At 36.5% G+C, this 24208-nt stretch overlaps 1 protein-coding gene across 3 annotated transcripts in view; it reads left to right on the top strand.

The window, feature by feature from the left end:
* GK5 (glycerol kinase 5) overlaps nt 1-24208 on the top strand; it is a 124356-nt gene that overhangs the window by 52404 nt on the left and 47744 nt on the right. For all 3 annotated transcript variants that reach the window (XM_085854119.1, XM_085854120.1, XM_085854118.1), the window contains exons 6-7: nt 3382-3513; nt 4795-4870. In XM_085854119.1, coding sequence (XP_085710245.1) covers nt 3382-3513; nt 4795-4870 — 208 coding nt within the window. The remainder of the gene's footprint in view (nt 1-3381; nt 3514-4794; nt 4871-24208) is intronic.

The following is a 24208-nucleotide window of genomic DNA, read 5'->3' as shown; positions in this document are numbered from 1 at the left end:
AAGGAAATCTCCATTTTTCCAATTTTTATGGGTTTCGGTGATAGATCTCACATAGTATAACTGTGGATCATCAAAGAAATCTCCATTTTTCCAATTTTTATGGGTTTCAGTGATAGATCTCACATAGTATAACTGTGGATCATCAAGGAAATCTCCATTTTTCCAATTTTGATGGGTTTCAGTGATAGATCTCACATAGTATAACTGTGGATCATCAAGGAAAACTCCATTTTTCAAAATGTCTGAAAATTGTGAGTCTCCAAGGTAAAACTTGTATTCTGGCTCATCAAGGTATAACTTGTTCAGGGGGTATTGTCTTGATAACTCACAATGAGTACTATTGTTGCAAAACTCTTTTTCAGGACTTTGCTGGTCTCCAAGGTATAACTCTTTGGTTGGATCATCAAGGACGAACTCGTTCTGTGGGTCTTGGTCGCTCATAAGGTCTTCAACCAAGCCAACAATTTCGCCGCAAGTTGTAGCAAAAGCATTATTTTCATTTCGTATTTCAGATACAATTTCCTGTGAGAGAAAATAATAATGTATTAATCAAGTGATTTAATTATTAAATGAGTATGCTTCAACTAAAGTTTGAAAAGAGGAAAATAAAAATCTTACCTCAACAGATAAGAGGTTTGAATCCAGTTCATCAACTTGAAGGTTTAGTTCCATCCAAGTCGGAGAGTTCCAGGCAAGCACACAGCACACCATGGCCAGCAAAAAAAAAATGTTTAAAATGGAGCCTGGGCTTGAGGCTTTAATAGGGAAAGACTGGTGGGTGTGGTTTCCTTTGGAAATTCCCTGGGCAAGCCCAGGCAAGCCTTCGTTGGGAAATTTTTCAAAACCATAACATGCTGTAATTTTCTAGTGATTTCTTTGTGAGTCAGAGATGAACTGGAAATGATGTAAGAGTAGGTGGGGCTTAGGAAAAGTGGGCGGGGCCTAAAGAAAAGTGGGCGGGGGTTATAAAAATTCCACAGGAAAATGGGCGGGGCTTAGAGGAAAGTGGGCGTGGCTTAAAAGTAACCTGTGGCTCAGGAGGTGGTCAAACAAGAGCATTAAGAGAATTTTATCATTTCGTAATGGCACAAAAGGGGTATCTTAAAAAATATAATGATTCAATTGTTTTGTTTTTAAATATTTTAGATGGGGATTATTGTGCAAAGAAAATTAAACTATTGAAGGAATTTGAGAATGAACAAATCTTTATAGGTTCAATGAGTGAGCTAAACAATATGCATCGGTTATTTGAAAAAGAGTGTCCCGAGGCTTAGACGTTTCAGATATTTCTTTAGAATCACCTTTAACAAATCACATTACTACTTTGCTACTTGAACAAATCTTTATCTTATTGCATGGGTTATTTGTAAAAAAGTGTCCCCAGGTTAAAAGGGGAGACAAATAAATATACCTTGGGATAAAAGGGGGTTTATTTGTTAGGGAAAAAAATATGAATCGCTGAAAATCCCCCATTCATTTACATGGGGAAAAGTGAGCCAGAATCAGTATATTCACCCTACTAACGTGTCCTTTCATTGTTTGGTAAATAAATGGCCATAACTTGGGAAGCACTTATCCAATTAATATCAAACCTTGAAAAGGCACATCCACAGGGCCCCAGCAATATACCTGGCAAGTTTCAATTAGATCGGACCAGTGTTTGTCGAGAAACAGCGATCTCACACACACACACACACACACACACACACACACACACACACACACACACACACACACACACACACACACACACACACACACACACACACACACACACACACACACACACACACACACACACACACACACACACACTCTGCTGGAATTATAGATAGATAACTATGATTGTTAATGGAGAACACTGATGTGTGGAAACTTTCATTGCTATGTATTACAGAGTGCTAGTTACCTTCGCAAACTTTGTTGCGAAGGTTATGTTTTGATCGCTGTGTATTTATTTATTTATTTATTTATTTGTGAATGTGTGTTTGTTTGTTTGTTTGTTTGTTATTTGCATAACTCCAAGAGTATTGAACAATCGCAGCAAATTTGGTGGGATGATTGGTTATTATCCGACAACCATTTGATTCGATTTTGGGAGCGATCGGGTCAAAGGTCAAGGTCATGAAAAGGTCAAAATCGTCTTTTTACCATGGTGCGGTCAATTTGTGTCCAATTTGCATGCAACTAATGCCAAAATGTTCAGAATTCAATGCCCCATCTTGTGATATGTGACATGACACAATGACGTAATAACCCTTATTAGCGGTTGGGAGTCAAAGGTCAGGGGGCGTCACGACATTGCGAAATGTGCGGTTTTAGTCATAACACGGTCAATTCTTATCCGATTTGCATGAAACCAACACCAAAATGTTGACTGTTCTGTTCCCCACACTCTAATACCAATTACAAAATTCAGAGTACAAAGGTCAAGGTCGAGGTCATGAAAAGGTCAAAATCGTCATTCTGCCATAGTGCGGTCGATTTTTATCCTATTTGCATGCAACCAATGCCAAAATCTTGTGAATTCAATGCCCAATCTTGTGATAATCTACGATATGACACAATGACGTCATTACCTTTGTTAGCGGTTTGGGTCAAAGGTCAGGGGGGTCAACGACCTTTATTATCATAATGCGGTCAATTCTTATACAATTTGCATGTAAGTAGATTAAAAATGTTTAGAATTCAATTCCCTATCCTGTGATGTGTAATATTTGACAGTGACTTTATTGGTGAGTTTAAAGCATTGGGGGGGGGGGGTCACTGAACTTATTTCTTATAATGTGACCAGTTGTCATCAGATTGACTTGACACCGACACCCAAAAAGGTCAGGGAGTTCATACAGAAATTGTACAATGTATGTGAATCAGTGTCAAACAGCAGGAAATTTAATGTTTTTAAGCCATCATAACACATATGAAATGGCAGATGTGGTTTGCGATTAAATACCCTCACAATCAACGGTTTCTGGGGGGGAGGGGGGAATGTAGCATTGGCGAAGGTATGCGCTCTACTGAGTGCCCATTCTAGTTATCCTGTGCTTCCACCCATTTTCATGTGACGTATACAGAGCCTTGTAGATATAATGAATGTTAATACTGCATAAACCCTCTCCAGATGAAGGAACGGTGAAGAAGGTTTAATGTGTGTACCACTTGCTTCATTGGTTTGGGTGTGATGCTCTGATGTGACTGTAACAAACCCTTCCTAATTTGCTTCAATTTTGCCAAATTAATGGGATCTGGATTTCATGTGCAGTTTATGAATCAACATTTATAGAATGGTGCATTTTGCTGTTTCTCCTCTTTGCTTATGATCGTAATCTACTTGATAAGCTAACCCAAACTGTGCTTTGGATGATAGCTGTGGTGTTTCAGTGTCTTCAAGGTTCGTGCAAGCTTCTTCATGCATTTTCACGACAACAAAGATTTCAAGCGGCAAGTATTCTGCGCTTCAGCACACAGCAGGTGTCCTTACGGCTCGTGTGGGCACTGAAGAACATACCACAGGTTATTTTGCTTTGGACACGTCATCTACCATGCTCCGCACCATCATCACGATTCTCTAGCCCAAAGGCTCCTAACCGGTGGCACATATGTGAATTTCAACTTGGAATGTATGCATCTTATACTACAGCCATTGCTGATGATGAAAATAGATTATGGAATTGTAATTACTTTATATTGTCTTGGCATATTAAATTTGGCAAAAAAGAAAAGAAAAAAAAACTGGTCGTGGTTTAAGAAAAAAAGGAATCCCAATTTATTACCGACACTGAATGGGCAGGAAATGTTACCAAGTAATACTTTTCTGGTTCAATGTGGTCGCCTGAGCCATTTATCTGGAATATGAAGATTGGACACGGGGATTTTGAAATGTTCAAAAGTATGACTGACATCAGTGAGTGTGGAGTTCTTGAAAATCCTCATTCAAAGCCATCTCGCTGCATTGAACAAAGAGTTTGCATCCTACTTCCCTGATCTTTCCGAATTGAATGCAAAACCAGTTCGCAACTTATTTTGATTTGATGACTTGATCGAGCTACCTGATCCTGTCCAGGAGTTCCTCATTGATCTCCAGAATGATTCCACAACTCAGGATATCTTTGAAGAAAAATGTCTATCAGACTTTTGGTGTGATATGCTGAATCCATACCCTGTGGTTGCACGATTGGTTCTTTGTTCCCTGATGGTGTCTCCATCAACATGTTTGTGTGAGACCGGATTTTCATCCCTTTTCGTGATGAAATCCAAACTTCGAGACTGCAACTTGAAGATGATCGAAAACTCATCCTCGTATTGATAATCTGGTTTATAATAAAATGGCCCAGTGTTCATATTAAGATAAATTAATGATTATCGCAACAGACACATTTCTAAAATAGCAATGAATTCTAACTGAGAAACTCCTTTTGGAGTGAACTCCAGTTCTAAAAGTTTTTTGTTGTTTTTACTGTGAAATTACTTGAGAATAAAATTTTGTTTGTAATTAAGATCTTATTACTTCACAAAGCTCTGAGATTATATTTTTTTTATCAAAATGTTTTAACTTTTTTAAATCTTGGTTGGTACACTATCAATGCAACTGAGCAAAAGTAGTGCACATATTAATAAAAGTTGAAAACCCCTTCTCTGGCCACTCGTATGGCTTAGGGTGATGGCGGCATGGCCTCCTTGGTTGGCCTGCCCATTCAGTTTCAGTTTCTTAACCGCTGATGTGTAAACTATTATTGCTGAGGGTTCATTCGCTATTGTTAACCTATCTGTGTGTGTTTAACCCTGTGTGTGCAGTTAGGTGCAGCTGTTAGAGAGGGAAACTGTTGTTTTGGTTGCATTGACACTTGGCTACTGTACAAACTGACAAATGGTGAGTAGCCAACTTGCTTAATCCTTTCTTTCCCTCGTCATGTTATTACTTTTGCACATTCTCATCTTGTTTTTGGCTGGTCTCGATCGTTTTTATTTTCTACCGACCCTGTATTATTATTTGTTATAGCACAAAAGTTTGGAACACGAGGATCACAAAATGTAAAGCTTTGTCGTGTATTAGCAATGCTTTGAGCAACTTGTAAATAACAAACATTATTTAACTTGTGCCTGATGTTGGCTTAATGGTTCGGGTGGTGGGCTTGGGATCCAAGGATCCTGACTTCAAACCCCACTCAGCTGTTAAATTAATACCAGGTGGGGTTGACTTTGCCTGTCATCCTTCCGAGGTCGGCAAAATGAGTGCTAGCATGCTGGTATCCTGAAGCCTCTGGGTTGGAGGCGATGTTTTGGTGTGGACTGTTGTCCATTGGGGATCAGTGGAGTGCTACTCCTCCCTTATCACCCTTATCACCCAGTACACCATAAGGATGTACCCAATCGCCAAGGAGACTGCTTAGGCAGCACCAACACTCTGCACAGAGTATGGTCCCAATGGATGGAGGAATTATTTAAATTATTCCTTTAACTTTACTAATGTAAAATTTGTGGCTCCCCTGGGATGCTGCTCGCCCTGGGTTATCTTACCACGTGCACTGTATTATTACATCGCCCTGTGATGCCGCATCGTATCACTGCCCCTGAGTATTGCTCACCCTGAGTTGCTGTGGGTTATCTCTTCCCTTTGATTATCGCTCAACCTGAGTTGAGGGCCATTCAAAAATTACTTCACGCATTTTTTGCCAAAATCTGACATGCCTGCACCCCATTGTAATGCTCCATCACACTTCAACAGACACTCCTAAAATATTGTCACTCGATGAAGACACCCCTCTCCTCCCCCTATTTGATACCTTAATCCTGAGATGATATTGTTGCAGCCCAGGGTTCGAGGTTCACCACGAGATAAAGCACTTGAGTTCCTCCCGAATACCTGAGTCCAACAGCCGCGGATAAGTCCACGACTTGGTGGGCTGCTAATCAACTACGAACGCAGATTAGTATTGCCAATCCTGTCAGGGTGTCACTACTTCGCATGTTACCATTTCCGGTGGATTGACTTAAGGGGGTCCCATGCCCTCAAGACGTACTTGCTTTACCTTTCCTGATCAGGTGCAGCTGAATGGAGCTGCCAAGTACATACTGGCTAACGTGTAGAGCCAATCGGTGGGGAAGAACTTCGTGGCTAACACTACGTACAGACTCTGCTGGACCAATGGAGGAAAATACACGATGAACTGGGTACATTTACAATGCAAGCAATTTATTATTTAAAATGGTGAGGAAAGATGTGTCCAAGCTAAAGCAGTTTCCAAAACCCCGGGTTGTGACCTGAACTTTTGTCACGAGGGCTTTCCAGTGGGTCACGGATGATTATGCACCACTTGATCTTACAGTGATGCACCATATTCAAACAATAGCAGCTTGCCAACTTCTCACAAATTCCTGTTTTTGAGTGAAGTTTTCACGTCAAAATCGTTTTCTCTGACAATTTTTATAGTAGGCGCCGGAACCATTTGGGTCACGAGGCAAATGTGATTTCAAATTTTTGGTCAGGACAAAAACGTTTGTGAGCCTATGACCTAAGAACAGTGGGAAACCAACCCCAACACACCACTGAGTCACCGTCTCCAGCCACACCTGATCGTAAGGGAAATGTCGAAGGGGGGAGGGTGCCTCACAAGACCCGATGCCAAGGCCCAAGCATCCAATGGCGTAAAGCAGATAATGGAGTGAACCAATGGGGTTTCTTTCAGAACTGAAATGGGGCTTATAAAAACACGGACTTAAGTGCAGAATGAGCAGGCGTGTCTGGGAGATCTATGAAACGGACTGAATCGGCGAGGATGAATGAGCTGGTGATCACAGCGCAGTGGAGAGCTGGCGAACAAATCAAGCAGCGGATATTTCCTGGATGCATTGGCCACAACACACAAATTTGCACTACCTTCCGCTTGCTTTCCCTACTTCTATTTCATTCCATTTGAATGCATGGAGCATCGAATACCCCTTGGTCCTTTTCAGGGATGACTTCCTGACACGCACTTCACCGTACTTCCTCTAATCCACACACGTCACGACACACAGTCACCATCCGCACCTCTCCTGACACCGAGCATAACACTATCCAACGTATGCCCACCGGATTGCCTCCTGTGAGAGAGAGGTCACAAACACGCCTGTGGTATTGGGAGTTGCATTAATTTTTATTGAATGCATGATGAACTTCAACTGACAAGGCAGAACTGGGAGTGACGTCAGCGAGTGTATGGAGAAGTTGAGCAGGAGATGCCATTAAAAACGGTTGGGCTGAATAACTTACGTGTGGGCTGACTTTGCTACACAACACACGCCTCATTCTACTTTCTGTCCCTCTTTCTTTCCTCGTTTCCTCGGAACGACAGGCGCCTGTGTTGTAGAAACTGATGACGTAATTGAATAAGACTGGACTTCTGTGCTCGGGATAAGAGCCTTTCTTCTGTGACCCTGTTTGCAAAATACGTGCTGCTTGGAAATGAAAAACGTTTTTCAAACTGTTTGACTGTCAGTTTCCATTGGTTAAAACAGTGTGTGAATAGTAACAAGGAGTTCAACCCTGCGGGTTCGTTATGGTGAGCCATGAGTCAACATCCCATTTGCAGTATCGCTTGGTTTGTTGATTAATAACAGTGGAGCGTTGAGAGCACGGTTCTCTGTTTGGTGGGGTGGGGTGAGTTAATTTATCAGAAAGGTAAAGTGGAGTTATACGTTGGACCCTGCTTGAATTGAGCATCTTTGATGGTGTCCGTAGTTGCTTGGCAACCTGCCACGCTGCAGAATTAATTTCCGTGGTCCGTCTTGCGGGATTGTCAGCTGCTTAGAGGATTTGAGAAACCCACTCATCCCTACCGACCCCAAGTCCATCACAATACTGTAGTGTTGATGGCTTAACTCACGTCGAGCTCTTTCTGGTGGGAAGGTAAAAATTCCGCGATGTTCCGAGTGGCTTGATTCCCGTGGAGACGTTCCGAATTATTCGTGCACAAGGCGTGCGCGGGTCGTGAGGAGAAACGCGAGAAAAACCAACGGGTTTATTTCCTGAACCTCAAACAATAAGAACCAGGGATGATTGACCAGCGGAGGGATACGATGACTGGTAGTGGTGGGGAAGAAAGGGAATGCAATTGATTCATAATTATATACAATGGGAATTTAAGAAATCTAAAGAACTCAGGTGCCACACATCAGACTCTATCACTATCGGGAAAGGGACAAAAACCGGGGGACTCAGTTGCTTGTGGACGAGCAGGCAATGAGGGGGGATGATGAGACGATGACCAGGGCGATGAGATGAAGAGACACAGGCAGGTCGACGAAATGGGGCAAGGCAGGAACAACGAAATGGTAGGCAGACGGGCAAGACGAACAAGCACAGGATGAAGACAGGCAGGTGGGACGACCTTCACAGTAGGGTGAATATACTGATTCTGGCTCACTTTTCCCCATGTAAATGAATGGGGGATTTTCAGCGATTCATAATTTTTCCCCTCAAAACAAACCCCCTTTTTATCCAAAGGTATATTGATTTGTCTCCCCATTTAACCTAGGGACACTTTTTTAAATTAAATTAACATGTGGGGAGTGGGATGAGGGTGGGGGATGGGGTTTGTGGGGACGATGGGACGTGGGGTTTATGTGGGAGGGGCTTGTGTTGGTGGACTCAAAAAGGGGTGGGGTCAAAAAAATTTCAATTTATCTTTGTCTTTTGTAATTACTGTGAATAAAATGAACCTAAAATCTCTTCCTCTTCTAAATCATATATCTTCTAAGTCCAAGGAACCGTATCGATTACATAAACAATTTTAAAAAGTTCGTTCGTCCATCGTTTAGTATAACCCTTTTCAAAATGAGATTTCCATCTATATATTCTTACGATATCACCAACTTTGAACTTAGGTTTTCTGACATTAATCTGTTTTTCATATTTTAATTTTGTAAATGGTTCTGGTGGTTTCATATTCGTTGACGTGTGAATCGTGTCATGATACTTATTCACAATATCCTGAATAAAAGATGACCATTGTTTTGAATCGAGTTGTGTGAATTTTTTATATAGTCTCTCTTTTAAGGTATGATTAAAACGTTCAACAACAACGGCCTTTCCTTCATTAAAGGTACTGTATAATGTAATGCTGTTATTTTTTTAGAAAATTCATCAATGTCTTGCTATAAAACTCCCCAACCTCATCAGTCCACAATTTTTTAGGTTTTCTCTTACTTTTATTAAATATCTGTTGAAAGGCTAACAGAAGAGTATTACCTGTTTTGTTTTTTAAAAAGGGACAACCCATGCGTATCTACTCCTCAAATCAATAACGGTTAAAGCATACTTGTATCCCTTCTCATTACTGAGTTCAATCAAATCAGCAGACCAGATATAATCAACTTCCTTGGAATAAACCTTCCTTCTACGAAACTTTGTGAATATTGGTTTATGTAATTCATCAGCTAATTGCTCTTCAGTCTTAATGTCATCATTAGAGCCTATAAGGTTTTTTTTGAATTTCCAAGTCCAAGTTTCAATTTAACACTGATCATCTTCTTCACGATGAACCTCTCAACTTTTTCTCTTAGCGTTGGATTTCTTATCAGAGACAAATTATACATTTCTCTATCGGCTTCATGCTTTTCTTCCAAAGTTGTGGTATTCCCATAATCAATATCGTGCCTCATGCACACTTCATCAACTCTATTGATGGGCTTACTCAATGATTTCGGATTGTCTGCCTCATCTAATCTTTTTATGCAAATTTGTGCCTGGACCAGAGATAGGATACCCTGGTAGATGTCATTCCCCTGGTATTCCAGTAGTTGTAAATTTACTTCCTGATAAAAACTGTTGTATATCTCCTCCAAGTTTGTGTTTGGAGATAAATTGATTTTGTTTTGAACCACACACTGAACATATACCTTTTTGTATAACCCTGTTATTTTTACTTTTAAAATATGAAATATTTTTAGTACTAGTTTTCTTTTTACATTTAAGACAATAACTCATTTATTTATGAGAAAAATTCCGACAGAGTGCGAAAACCTTTTTAGTTTCCAACATGCACATTTGAATCTTAATTTTTAAAATATAAAGAATCCTTAGAAATGCCTTCACTCTCTCCTCCATTTATTTAAGAAAAAAATGAAAAACTTGAATCAAAATCAATATCTTGCCGATGACAATAGTCTTATCGAAAAATTGCAAATAGACTTGTCAATTCTTTGTTTTCCTCATCGGTGGGTTGAGTTATTTTCTGTAATACCCCCAACCTTTTTTTAATCTCACTGGTTTCCATATTTTCATATTTATTCTCGCTCTTTTCTCTCTCTCTCCTCTCTCTCTCTCTCTCTCTCTCTCTCTCTCTCTCTCTCTCTCTCTCTCTCTCTCTCTCTCTCTCTCTCTCTCTCTCTCTCTCTCTCTCTCTCTCTCTCTCTCTCTCTCTCTCTCTCTCTCTCTCTCTCTCTCTCTCTCTCTCTCTCTCTCTCTCTCTCTCTCTCTCTCTCTCTCTCTCTCTCTCTCTCTCTCTCTCTCTCTCTCTCTCTCTCTCTCTCTCTCTCTCTCTCTCCTCCTTCTCTTTATTCTCCTTCTCCCTCTCCTCCTTCTCTCTCTTCTCCTTCTCTCTCTCCTCCTTGTCCTCCTCTTCTCTCTCTTCAACTCCTTCCTCGTCCCTTACTATCCTTGAATCGCTTACACCCCAGAGAATATCATACGTATATTCATCAGGATTTCTTGTTATTCCTGTATCCAAAATAAGTTTGTTTTTTTTTAAAACAGCCAACCAATAAAATTTCTTTAGAATTTCAAAAAGAGCCTTACGTTTTCTTAACCTTATAATTTTTTCATTATTTAACATTCTAATTAAATCCAAAGTTGTTGGTTTATCAACATCAGCATAATGCCAATCTTTTATTGAAAATACCTCATTCTTATGTTGTAGAACATATTTATTAAAATACCGAATACCCTTTTCTTGAAGGTATGCTTGGACACATAAATTATAATTTTCTTGAAGCCTTCTTGCCGTCATTTATGTATTAGAAATACATGTTAGAATAATATTATGACACGAAACACCTCCCCATCTTCCCATAGTGAAATCATTTTGTATTTCCTTCCTTATTATATATAATCCTGTTTTTTCTGTTTTCATGATATAAACTCGGCCAAAACCATTATTATATTTACCCTTATTAAATTATTTTATTTGTTGTTTACTAATCGTGCTTCCATAAACTCATTCTCTATACCAAGTGGATAATATTGTTACGGTTGTGGAAATTCGCATTACACCATAAAGAGTCCTCAGGTGAGATATCTCCAAGTCCATGTGTAGTTAGCCCAAACCCGTTGTATAGAGGGAATTTATGTGATCCATCCGGGCTGCGACGCTTTGAGTTAGCCATTTTTCTGTTCTATCTTTTATTTCAAACAAACTGCATCTCAACAACCACGCCATCCCCACCACAGCCCCAACCACGCCACCTCCACCACCTACGCTACCACATCTTCGCCACTCGCCATTCAATGGGCACCGTGCGGTCACGATCTCCACCAAAGAACAAAAACCACCAACGATGCTCGGGGGTTTTTCCCGCCTGTTTCTCCCGTCTAAATTCTCCGCGCTCAGTGTGGTGGAAGTGCGATCCGAGCCGGGGGTCAAAGGCGAGAAAAGGTGGGGGCCTCTTTTTGGGGGAATAATTCCCTGGCCCCGAGCCAAACTGACTCCCCCGGCCCCCGCAAGGGGCGGGGTGGAGGGAGAGCGAGGGCACGCCCCCTTAGAGAGGCTTCTCCAAGAAGCTCAAAGGGAGGCGGGGCCGAAAACGGGGCGGAGCCCCGCGCTACAAAAGGCGGACAGCACGGACCTTGAAGAGAGGGTTTTTCAAGGCTTCCTGTCTCCTTGTCTTCGAGAGTTCCTGTGTTCTTCGGGTTGTTTGAGCTTCTGGGCTGGACGTCGTCTTCTTCTTGGTGCTGCTTGTCTTGTCGGGGGAAGAGGTCCTGTGCTCGCGGCTTGGCGAGCGGCCTGTCAACGAAAGCACGGACGGGAGACGCGGCAGCGCCGGTTGCGAGGTGGACCTGCGCGTCCGGACGAGGAGTGCCGGAGAGGGTTCGCCGGCCGCGAGAGAGGTTGGGGCCAGGCGCGACCACGCTGACGGTCGTGGGAGAGGGACTCACCAGCCACGAAAAGGGAAGTCGTGACTTCTTTTCTTTTTCCTTTGCTTTTTGTGTAAATGCTTGTGGTGGCGCCGTACTTAAAGTAGAACTGTGTAAGTGTTGCCGTGCATGTAAGTAAACCCTTGCTTTTATTCGGTTTTAACTCTGCATCTGCTTTTGTTGCATTGTTGTTGCTGTGAGTGAATGAATATACGTGCTTGTGTGTGTGTGAATAAAATGCTTGCTTGTTGAACTGTTCCCGCTCTGCTTTGTCTCCTTTCTTTTTATTGACTCGCCATCCTGCATCGCATAATAGATTGGTATTCGGTGTAAGTTCCCGGTAACTAAGCTGAATCGTCGAGGTCGACGATAACTCCGCTTGGTTATTTCTGCAGTACGGAACGAACCGCTTAAGCGGTTCGTGTCCGAAGTCGACCGGCGAGGTACGATCGCCCGATTAACCATCCGCGTAGGTACTTAGGTAGGTCGAGTTTGGCGAACAACCCTATCCTACGCGGGTGGCCGATTGGCACAATTGTGGTGAGGTCGAAAGACCCACCCGTGACTAGCTCCCGGCGTTGTTCCGAGAGGGTCACGACTGAATTGTCCGTCCGGTGGGTGACGTGCCGCAATTCGAGTTCGTGGCCGATTGCACGCCGGCGGGCGCGAATTCGCAACAATATTCTTCCTTACGAGACTGATTTAATAGTTCCAGGTCTTCAAGGTCAATTTTAAATGACCAATTATACCCTAAATCATTCATATCATACCCCCATTGTTCTATTCTCATACAAACGATACGCCCTTCTTTATAAAAATTTATTTTAATTCGAACTGTGAATTCTGTATGACCCGGAGATAAAATCAACACTTCTGTATCTTTGGAATACAGGGCCATTTATTTAAGGATATATATTGTGATAAATCGCTTAATCTCACCAAGTCATTCGCGTCAGTCGGGCTTGGATAATTATTTAATTTATAAGCATTTTTCATATTAATATTTTTTGTTATACTATATTTATGTTGTTCAGCCTGTGCCTTTGTGTAATAATTTGATAAATCAATATCCAGTTCTTGGGATACACCAAAGATAGAACCATCTTTACCAACATAAGTCATTTATATTAGATTAAAAATAATGTCATAAAAACTTTTATTTTTGTTGAGTTGAAATACCACATATAGACATAATTGACCACAACACTTGGAATTTAATTCTTGGACTTGAAATGTTTGATAAACATCATTCTGTAAGAATTTTATGACTTCAACAGGTGGTGGAAGACCAAAACTATCAAAATAATATTTGTTTTGACTATTAAAAATACAAACCCAATGAGAACCGTTCCCATTATTATCTTCTAAGTTCATAATAATATTCTTTGTATGTTGAGGCACGTTTGTTAATTCATCTCTCATACAAATAACCACATTATGAATTTTTAATTTCTTACAATATTTGACAAGTTGTAAATTTGATGTTGTATTCTTTCCAAATTCTTTAAACCACTCATCAATGCTCATATTTTTATTAGAAAGATATAATCTATTACCCCTTTTAGCTAATTTTACACCTGCTTGTGTGATAGAAGAAATCATATCTCCAACTAACAATCTTGCTTTATCAGGCAAACCTTCAAGTTTTTCAGCAAAATCTACAATTATACTGCTTCCACTAATTTGTTTCTCCAACTCTTGGTTATGTCTTTCCAATTCTTTTTGAGCCCAGAGTTGAGCCTTCCTTTTGTTGGCAGTTTTCACCGCTGTTGAAATACCACCCGTCAATGCTCCAACCGCACTTAAACCAGCAAATAAAGGAATTAGAAATGGGAGAAATCTTCCTCTCGTCTCTTATTGAATATTTTTTCAACATTGGTTTTGTCATTTTAATTTTAAGTGAGCCAGTATCGTTCAACATTTTAACCTGTTCTCTTGTGAGCAAAACATCAATTCTTACTGCTCCTTTTCTCTGAATTATATTAACGTTAATCGTACAAGGCTTTTGATTTTGAGCACAAGATGATAGTTTATGAAGATTGATTTGATTAACCTATACCCCAGTTGGTACTTTGCCACTCATTTATTTCACAAAAAATTATGTGAGACTAATCATTACACCATTATCTGTATTAATCTGCAATTCTGTTTCTTCCAAAAGCAAACAATATGTATCAACTTCTTCACTCTCTATCCCTCTTTCAATGTATAGGGAAGTATCCACTCGATTAGACTTTATAGTTTCCTTTTGAGCACTCAGGTCAAACGCATAGATTGTATACAAACTTTTAAATGCTGTCATATCCAAAATAGGTTCTGTATTTCCATTACTTTCACACACCTTTTGGTAAGACTTGTATGCTTCAGCATAATCATTTTTTTCCCAATTAATTTCCAATCTATCTCGTGGATAAAATGTTCCATCAAGAGAAACGCGAAGTTGTTTCACCTTAGCATTATCACTCAATGCATTATTCTTATCAGTAGCAGTATCGCCATCTGTTTTTTTTTTTTTTAATGATCCACAGATATCGTGGCTTTCCTTCCAGAACACCCAAATTCCACGTGTAAGTGGTTTGGTTTAGTTTAACGTGTTGACATCTTCTTTTGAGGTATGATGCACTGAGTGGTTTCTTTGAGTTAAGTCTTCTATTCAACATCTCTTCTGTTTTAAGATTAGGAGTATATTCACTAATGTACCAACTCATTTCATCAATTACAAATTTATTCTGATCACCAAAAGCACTAGCAACACCAAAAAGTAATCTATTTTCATTATCATTCCTTTGGAGTTGAAATCTAATTTTAAGACCATAAAGAACTTTATCATGATCACAAAATCCAAATATAGCTTTCAGAGGAACTGCAACAGTAAAACTATTAACTGCTTTTGTATCATCAGTATACGTTCCTTTCCTTTGAGTATATCCAGGGTCTGTGGTTGTTCCCGTTGACATATCAGGAATAAAACCTTCGACATGCCCCTTTCCCATTCTATCACTGAATGTATATAGTGTAAATTTCGTCATTTCAGATACAGCAGAGACATAATCAACCGCTTCAACTTCTTGTGTTCCAATGTACAAATGAACACTATCAAACATTTTCCAGAGGAAATCATTTACGACTGTAGCGTTTGTGTTATTCCCAGCCTTGGTGAATTTAAATTTACACAACAAGAAACTTCCGGATAGATTCAAATAGGTTTGTTGATTATTTATTTCAAAACTTTTTGTACCATTTGCATTCCAGTCTGTTCCAGTTATTGCATTTACCTAAAAGTAATCTTCTTTTTTAGTGGAGTTTGAGATGATAATAGTATCATCCAAATCATATATACTATCAATTGCTTCCATACTTGTATTTATTTAGGAAAAAAGATGTTAAAACTTTTGAAACCCTGACCCAAGTATTTGAATTATTTTCTGTCGTTCTTGGGGAGACAACTGAGTTTTACCTTTCTTAATTTTTTTAATTGCTTGTAATTTATGAGATTCCTTTTGGGCATCTTTTATACTCTTTATAGCACCCGATACATTTCCCACAGCAGAAGCAGTTGAACCAATTAGGTCTTTATGTTTAAGAATAGTTAAACCTATTAGACCCATCAGAGTATCAATTATCCCATCTTCTCCAAATTGATGGCTCACAACTTTGTCTCTTAGGTTTATAGTATCCTCTACCAAGATACATACCTTCACCCTTGTAGTATGGAGAAAGGAACATCCCATCCCTGTAATTATTTTATATTTTCCCAACTCGTGTTTTCTCACAATAACCATCGTATTTATTTATTGGAAAACTTCACGTAGGTGAATTGTGATGGATATAACTTCTCCATTAAAAGAAACCATACGATTATCTTGGTCGGTTATCCTAAAATTTACTCGGTGTATGGTTTTTTTTCTCACACAGGGAGATAAACCAAATTTTTGGGTTCCATGTTGAATTTATAACCAATTGGGGTTGAGTATGCGCTGAATGAAAAATATTGTATCTGTTTTTATTCAATCATTATAAGCACCATCAATCAAATCGCAGTGAATTAATACCGAATTTATTCCTGAGGATATTTGAATGACATTACTGTAAAACGTCCCATTAGTTTCAATCTTTTTTGAGGAGAAACCCAATAACTCTCGAAATGAATTATCAATTGTGAAATCACCCTTGTAGTTATTTTTAAGTTTAATCGTTGATTTTGAAGTATATTTTTGAATGTCTATAACAATATTTTTTAGTTCATCACCCTGTTCTTTCATAAGACGAGCAATTTTGGAAGATATTTGAGAAATCTCATATGCTTCGGGTGAGACTGTTATTGTTTTGTATCCACTTCCGGGATTATAACTAAACTTGTCATTTTTATCAGTTATATTAAATAAGGTATTATAAGTTTCCATGGACAATAAAGATGCCTCATATTCTTTTGTTGGGTCAAGTTGTAGTGGATATGGGAATGAAGATGTGTGGTCGCTTGTTGTGAAATTGAAACTGAGGATTGTGCTTCTCATCTTATTTAATATGAGAGAAAATGTCTTTATATTGAGGTTTATTAATTATTTTCATGTTCATAAAATGGCTGATGCTTCATTAAAACAATTATTATTTCCAGCCTTCTTACTACCAAACAACAATAATAATCTCTTGACTAATTGCGATGGGTCATTTGGAAGAAAACTAATACCTGAACCAAGTATACTTTAAGCCTGAATAATGTGTTTCTCCTTCTCATTCTTGCTACGTTTACCAGAAAGACTAACCCGATAATCAACAGAGTTCAGCAGATCAATATATACTCTATCATCATTATTTTTCATATCCAATGATTTATCAAAATACTTTGATTCATTCCTCACAGTTGAAGCTTGTCTTCCCTCTTTTATGAGAAGAAACATTCATCTGGGTGTTGGTTTAAAAGGGGGTTGAGCAGACCTCAAGAACTTTAATTCATCATTAAATATCAATACCTTTTCTTGAACAAGATGAAATATTGCTGGTTGTTCTGTTGGAATGCGTTCTGCTTTGGTTTTTTATTCCGCTGAATATTCATTGTTTTGAAGAGCATTCACAATATAAGCAAGAGGGGGGGGGGTGATTAATCTCTTCCAGTTGTTGAAATAATCCTTCATTATCATATTGTAATTAGCCTATATGCTCAAATGCTTCCTCCGTCATTTGATCAAAATCTTTTAACATTTGAAGTTTTTTTTTTTTTTTTTTTTTTTTTTTTTTAGGAGTCTATTCTCCTGTGGGAACTGTGGAAACATCTACAATTTTTTTCTTTGGAAGTTTTTAAAAGTGGTTTAAAAAATGTATCTTGTTTTCTTTCAAGTGCTTCTTCACCCGTTAGTTTCTGTCTGCATTTCTTCTTTATGTCTTCCTGTTGTTTTACAACTTTTGAAACCAACTCTTGATGTTCCTTAAATCTTCTTGCTCTTTCTTTCGCATCCATTTATTTTCTTGGAAAATATCATTTAATAGCTCATCTTGTTTCACAACAATATATTGATATTTTTCAGTTGTGTGCTTCATGTAATCCGCAGATTCTTTTTTACTGCATCATGTAGAACAATTGGCTCTCCAAAAATTGTTTATATCTATTGAATTTAACTTGAATAAAATAAAAGTATTTGCATTGTTTCTGATGGAACGACGAGGAAGTATGATTGACTAAGATAAATACAATTACAAGACGAATGTCTCCCTCGTGTGTAGTAGCTGTCCATTACCGTTTGGTTTCTCTCATTAACACAATCATCAAAGATAACGAGGTTATTTTTTGATTTATCCAAATCTTGGGGAGACGGTATATCATGCGTATTATCACTAAGAATACAAGTTATCGGTTTTGATGTATTTTTACATCTCTGTGTATCGCAAAATAGTTGTATTATATCTTCAATGTTATAATCATTTAGGTTTTTTTGAAGTTTAAATAAACCGATTATATCTTGTTTTTGAAGACCAGCATTAAAATCTTCTGAGAGTAGTTGGTACTCTGGTTGAAAACTCGACTTTGTGAAAATTATTAAATTATCATAATCTAAAAAGTTGGGAGTCAGGAGCATCTTCAAAAGTAAGCAGGTTTTTCTGCATCCGCTTGAACCAACTATGAGACATCTTCTGAGATGGAAGATTTTTATGATTTTTATGAATTTGGAAGATTTTTATGATTGTTAAATTTTATCTTATTTTCCCAAATGGGTAAAAAATCATTCATTTATATATTTGGAAAACAGGTTATTTAATTTATTATTGGTTTTTTTAGAAACTCGATATTTTATCCAAAGTTCAGGTTTAATTTCAAGATAATCCATTATTTTATTTATGCAATATCTTGTGTTGACGTTTCCCTGAAAATCACATCCATGAATAATATTTAACAACAATCCTTTGAACATTTCTCAAATACGTTCAGTTTCTTCCTTTGTAAGGAAAGGTGTATTATCACCCTCATACTTTACATTCATTTCTCTAATCAGTCTTGTAAAGTAATTCATTTTTAGTGTAAATCATAAAGAATTATTTTCCTTTTTAAATTTTTTCTTATCATTAATGAGAAGATAATCACAGAATATACATTGTTTATAGGCTTTTGACTCTGTGTTTAATCCCACTCTATCACACGCAGGACAATTCTCATATTTGTCATATGGAGAATCAGGGAAGTCTAGCATATTTATAAAGTAAAACTTTACTTAAACTGAAATTCATCTATACTTTCAGTTGCACATTGACTCATATTTCATAATATTAACCTCGATATCTATATACTTTTTTTCAAGACCAGATTCAACTACAACATTTTTTTTTTATATTAAAGGTAATTTTAAAATGATCGTTAACTACTATTGAACAAAATGTCATTTCACCTGATATATTAACATCCTTTATGTCATCAGGATTTACATCTTTAGGGTTGTTGAAAAAAAATACAAATTTCTCCTTGCATATTACAGATGGTCTTATCTTTTCTCTCTAAAGCTTCATCCATTAGGTTTTTATTTTTTGATAATTTTTCTTGTTTCATTGCTTTTTCTAGTTTTGAATATATTACCAGAAGGAGAGGAGAAACTTTTGTTAGAGATACTTTAATTGATGTTCTTCCAGGTATAATAAAAGCCTTTCCACTGAAGGAAATTGAAGAACTCATCTTAACCACCATAATTGTTTTTATCCAATAGTTGTTATATTTATCTTTGTTCAATTTTACATCCTTGACATATTTCCCAGTATCTTTTACAAATGAAGAGATTGATTGAAACTTGTCTTTTGTGTCTTGAAACAATGTATTTATTAAGTGAAAAAAGTTGGAGGATAAAATGGTTTTAAGCACAGATTCACCTATAAATTAAACTAAATTTTGATCAAGAAAATTTTAGTTTAAGCCAAGTTTTATTGTATAAATATGGTGAATACAACGTACTGCAATGTTTGTAATCATGAATATAAATATTATAAAAAAACACCTTCAAACCAACAAACATACATTTAATCTATTTCATCAAATATCTCCTCTTGAGTTGGAAAGAAAACATTGTGATATCTGCTCAAAGGATGTTTTGAAGAGTAGTTATAATAGACATCTTCAATTACAAAAACACAAGAAAAATGAGTTTAAAGTAAAGGGAGACTATTATATTGAAAACACTGATGGGGCATTTAAAGGGCATATAAAAATAAGGATTTTTCAATTTAGAGAACCCAGTCCATCATAAATAGCTGAATCTATTGAAATAGTGAAACCTGATGTTGAAAAAGTTATTAAAAAGACATTAAAAGAAATGAAAACTTTTTAGTTTTATATGGGAGTGAAAATGAATATGAAAAGACAAGATGAAGAACAAACTCCTTGTATGAGAACAGATCTTCATTTTATAACATCATTTCAAGATTTTTTGAATAGTGGGGTTTTTGAAGAACTATAAATACAAGAGGATATTGATAATACAGTGGTAGGAAGTGGATTTAACATTGATAAAAACCATCTTTTTAGATATACACATTCTAAAATCAAACCCTCTTCAAGTTTCTTCTTATATTGAATTACCAAAAGAAATAAAACTAAAGAAGGCAGTTGTTAATATTAAGAACAATGATAATAAATGTTTTCTCTGGTATGTTCTTGCTCACTTACATCCTCCAAATTGTAATTCAGAAAGAGTAAAACAATATATGAAATATGAGAAAACCTTGGACATTAAAGATTTTAAATTCCCAATGCCACTAACAGATTTTCCTTGAATTTGAGAAAAAAAATAATCTTTCTATTAATGTATATGGATTAACGGATACACACAAAGTTCAAATATTAAAAATTTCAAACAACTATAAAAATGAAGAAACACACATTGATCTTTTATATTTTAGTGTTGGAAAGAATTCACTTTATACATTCATAAATAATTTATCAAGATTAATCTCTTCTCAGGTATTCAAAACAGCAAACAATATATTCTTGAAAGCGATGTCTTAATTCATTTCATACAAAAGAACGATTAGAACAAGATTCAAAATATTGTAGTAATCATAAATCAGCTGTAATTACAATGCCTACACCTGGTAAAAAGATTTCTTTTGAAGATTATAATAAATCTATCATGCATCCATTTGTGATATACGCTGATTTTGAATATATCCTTAAAAAAGATAAATACTGCTTCTCCTAATCCAAAAGAATCATATACAAATAAATATCAAAAACATATTTCTTGTGGTTTCTGTTATTATATCAAATCATCTGTTTGAAAAAAGTATAATAAATTTGAACATTTATAGTGGAAAAAAGCTTCACAAGAGTTTGTAAAACGATTAGAAAAGGATTGTATAAGACTAACTAAATTAATGAAAAAAAACAAAAAACAAATGAACCGATGAAATTAACCGAAGAAGAAAAATTAGAATTTAGAAAGAACACTATCTGTCATATTTGTGAGGAGGAAATTGAGGAGTCTAAAGTTAGGGATCATTGTCATCTTACTGGTAAATATAGAGGTCCCGCTCATTCCTGTTGTTGTAATCTTAATTATAAATTTCCTTTTTTTTATTCCAGTCTTTCTTCACAACAGCGCCAACTATGATACACATCTATTTATAAATGAACTTTCAAAAACACCAAGGAATATTTCTGCCATAACAAACACAAGTCAAAAGTATATTTCATTTACAAAAATGATATCCACAAAACCTTTAACTCGTATTAGGTTTCTAGGTTCTTACAAGTTAATGGGAACACCACAAGCCAACTTAGCATCAAATCTAAGCTCCACAGGGTCTTTTCCAAATCTTAATTCATTCTTTCCAAAAGAGGAAATTCTAACAAAAGAGGAAATTCAAAGTAGAGGAAATTATAATTAATGAGGTAATTAATGAAGAAATTCTAACTGAAGAAGAAATTCTAATTATAAAGAAAATTCAAACAATGAATGAAATTCTGATTAAAGAGGGAATTCTAACAAGAGAGGAAATTCAAAGTAAAGAGAAAATTCTTACAAGTATGGGAATTTATCCTTATGATTATATGGATTCATTTATGAGATTTAAAGAAACACGACTTCCTTCAAAAGAAAGTTTCTATAATAACCTTTATGAAAAAGAGATAAGTGATAAGGAATATAAACACGCACAAGAAATTTGGAAAATATTTAAGATAAAGAACCTTGGAGAATATCATGATTTGTATCTAAAAACAGATGTTTTATTGTTATCTGATGTGTTTGAAGCTTTAAGATCACTCTGTCATAATAAAAATTGTTATCGATTCGATCCTGCCCACTATTTCACAGCTCCTGGTTTAGCTTGGAGTGCAATGTTGAAAATGACAAAACAAAATATGGATTTAATCAGTGATGTAGATATGCTTTTGATGATTGAGAAGTCTAAGAGAGGTGGAATATCACAAGTATGTTCAAAAAGATATGCTAAAGCAAATAATAAATATCTTCCAAATTATGATAGTGAAAAAGATAGTAATTATTTGATGTATTTTGATGCTAATAATTTGTATGGATGGGCAATGTCTCAATCTCTGCCTTATGGTAAATTAGAGTGGGTGGAGGAAAAGGATTATGAAAAGGCTTTGATGAATATCGTTATTTCTTCTCAAGAGGAATTGAATGAGGAAGAAGAAGGTTATTATTTTGAAGTTGATTTGAGGTACCTGAGTGATCTTCATAATAAGCATAAAGAACTTTCTTTTGCATGTGAGAAAGAAACCCCAAAGAAAGAATGGTTCAGTGATTATCATAAAAGTTTTAATATCAAAGGCAAATCAACAGAATAGTTAATAACAACATTCTATGATAAAGAGGGATATGTTTTGCACCAGAGAAGCTTGAAACAGTTTTTGAGAGAAGGATTGAGAGTAGCTAAAATTCATAGAGTCTTAAAATTTAAACAAAGCCCTTGGATGAAAAAGTATATTCAATTCAATACAGATATGAGAACAAATACAAAAGTAAAATTTGAAGGGGAATTCTATAAATTGATGAATAATGTTGTCTTTGGAAGGACAATGGGGAATGTTAGAAACAGGCAAAACATTAGATTTGCAACATCATGGAAAGAAGCTTCTAGATTGATAAATAAACCAAGTTTTAAGAGAGAAGAGGTTTTTTCAGAGAACTTTTCTGCTATTCGTATGGAAAAAGGAAAGTATTGTAATGGATAAACCAATTTATATTGGAACAGCAGTTCTTGATTTATGATTATTTGTATAATGACTTAAAGAAAGAGTATGGTGAAAATGTTTCATTGTTGTATATGGACACTGATAGTTTTATCCTAGATATAAAAACTGATGATGTTTATAAAGATATGAAGAAAAATATTGGAGTATATGATACAAGCAATTTTAGTAAGAAGAGCGAGTTATTTTCAAAAAAGAATGAAAAGGTTATTGGTAAGTTTAAGGATGAGTTGGGTGGAAAAGTAATGAGTGAGTTTATTGGATTGAGAGCAAAGGCATATGCTTATAAGTATGGTGATCAGATTGATAAGAGGTTAAAGGGCATAAAGAAATATGTAATAAAGAAATCAATAACTTTTAGAAATTATTATAATTGTTTGATGAATAAGAAAAGAATATAGGAAAATGAATACAATAAGAAGTTATAAACATAAGATATATATAGTGAAGAAGTAAATAATAAGGCATTAGGAGCCTTTGATGATGAGAGATATTTATTTTAGATAATGGAATAGATTGTGTTCCATATGGATATTGTATGATAGAGTGTATAGAATAGATTGTGTTTTAACAAGGGGAAGGTGGGTTAGGGTTTTTAATTGCTACCACCGTGCTTTTTTTTCACAATATATAAATGGTCAAACCACGTATTGATCAAACTCAAGAGTGGAGAAAATCTCAGTCTTGATATATAAATGGAAAACATAATGAATGTGAAAAAATCAAATAAGTCTTATTGAAAAAATAACTAAAACAAAGGTAAATAAAACAAATAAGCGAATCAATTTAAAAACTAGTAAGTTCGAGAATGTAAAGAAACAAAAGTAATATCCTTGAATGGACTGAACTTTGATGGTTCTCAATTGAACAATGAAAAAACAATTTACTATAATCTCAAAATGATATATGGCTCAGGAGGTGGTCAAACAAGAGCATTAAGAGAAGTTTATCATTTCATCATGGCACAAAAGGGGTATCTTAAAAAATATAAAGATTCAAATGTTTTATTTTTAAATATTTTAGATGGGGATTATTGTGCAAAGAAAATTAAACTATTGAAGGAATTTGAGAATGAACAAATCTTTATAGGTTCAATGAGTGAGCTAAACAATATGCATTGGTTAATTAAAAAAATTGTCCACCCATCCATACAAGCTCCACCCGCACATTCACCCATCCACCTCAAACCTCATCCACATAAACCCGTCCCCACGTCCCCACACAAACCCCTGCCCACACAAACCCCTGCCCACATAAACCCCACCCCCCTCATCCCACTCCCCACCCTTCCCCACACACAACATGTTTATTTCATTAAAAAAGTGTCCCTCGGTTAAAAGGGGAGACGAAATATACCTTGGGATGAAAAGGGGGTTTATTTTTAGGGAAAAAAATATGAATCGCTG

This window comes from Eptatretus burgeri, chromosome 14 (genome assembly GCF_056783735.1).
Source record: "Eptatretus burgeri isolate ZD-2024b chromosome 14, Ebu_testis_v1, whole genome shotgun sequence".
In the NCBI taxonomy this organism is placed as follows: Eukaryota; Metazoa; Chordata; class Myxini; order Myxiniformes; family Myxinidae; genus Eptatretus; species Eptatretus burgeri.
This window is presented reverse-complemented; position numbering and strand designations above follow the sequence as displayed.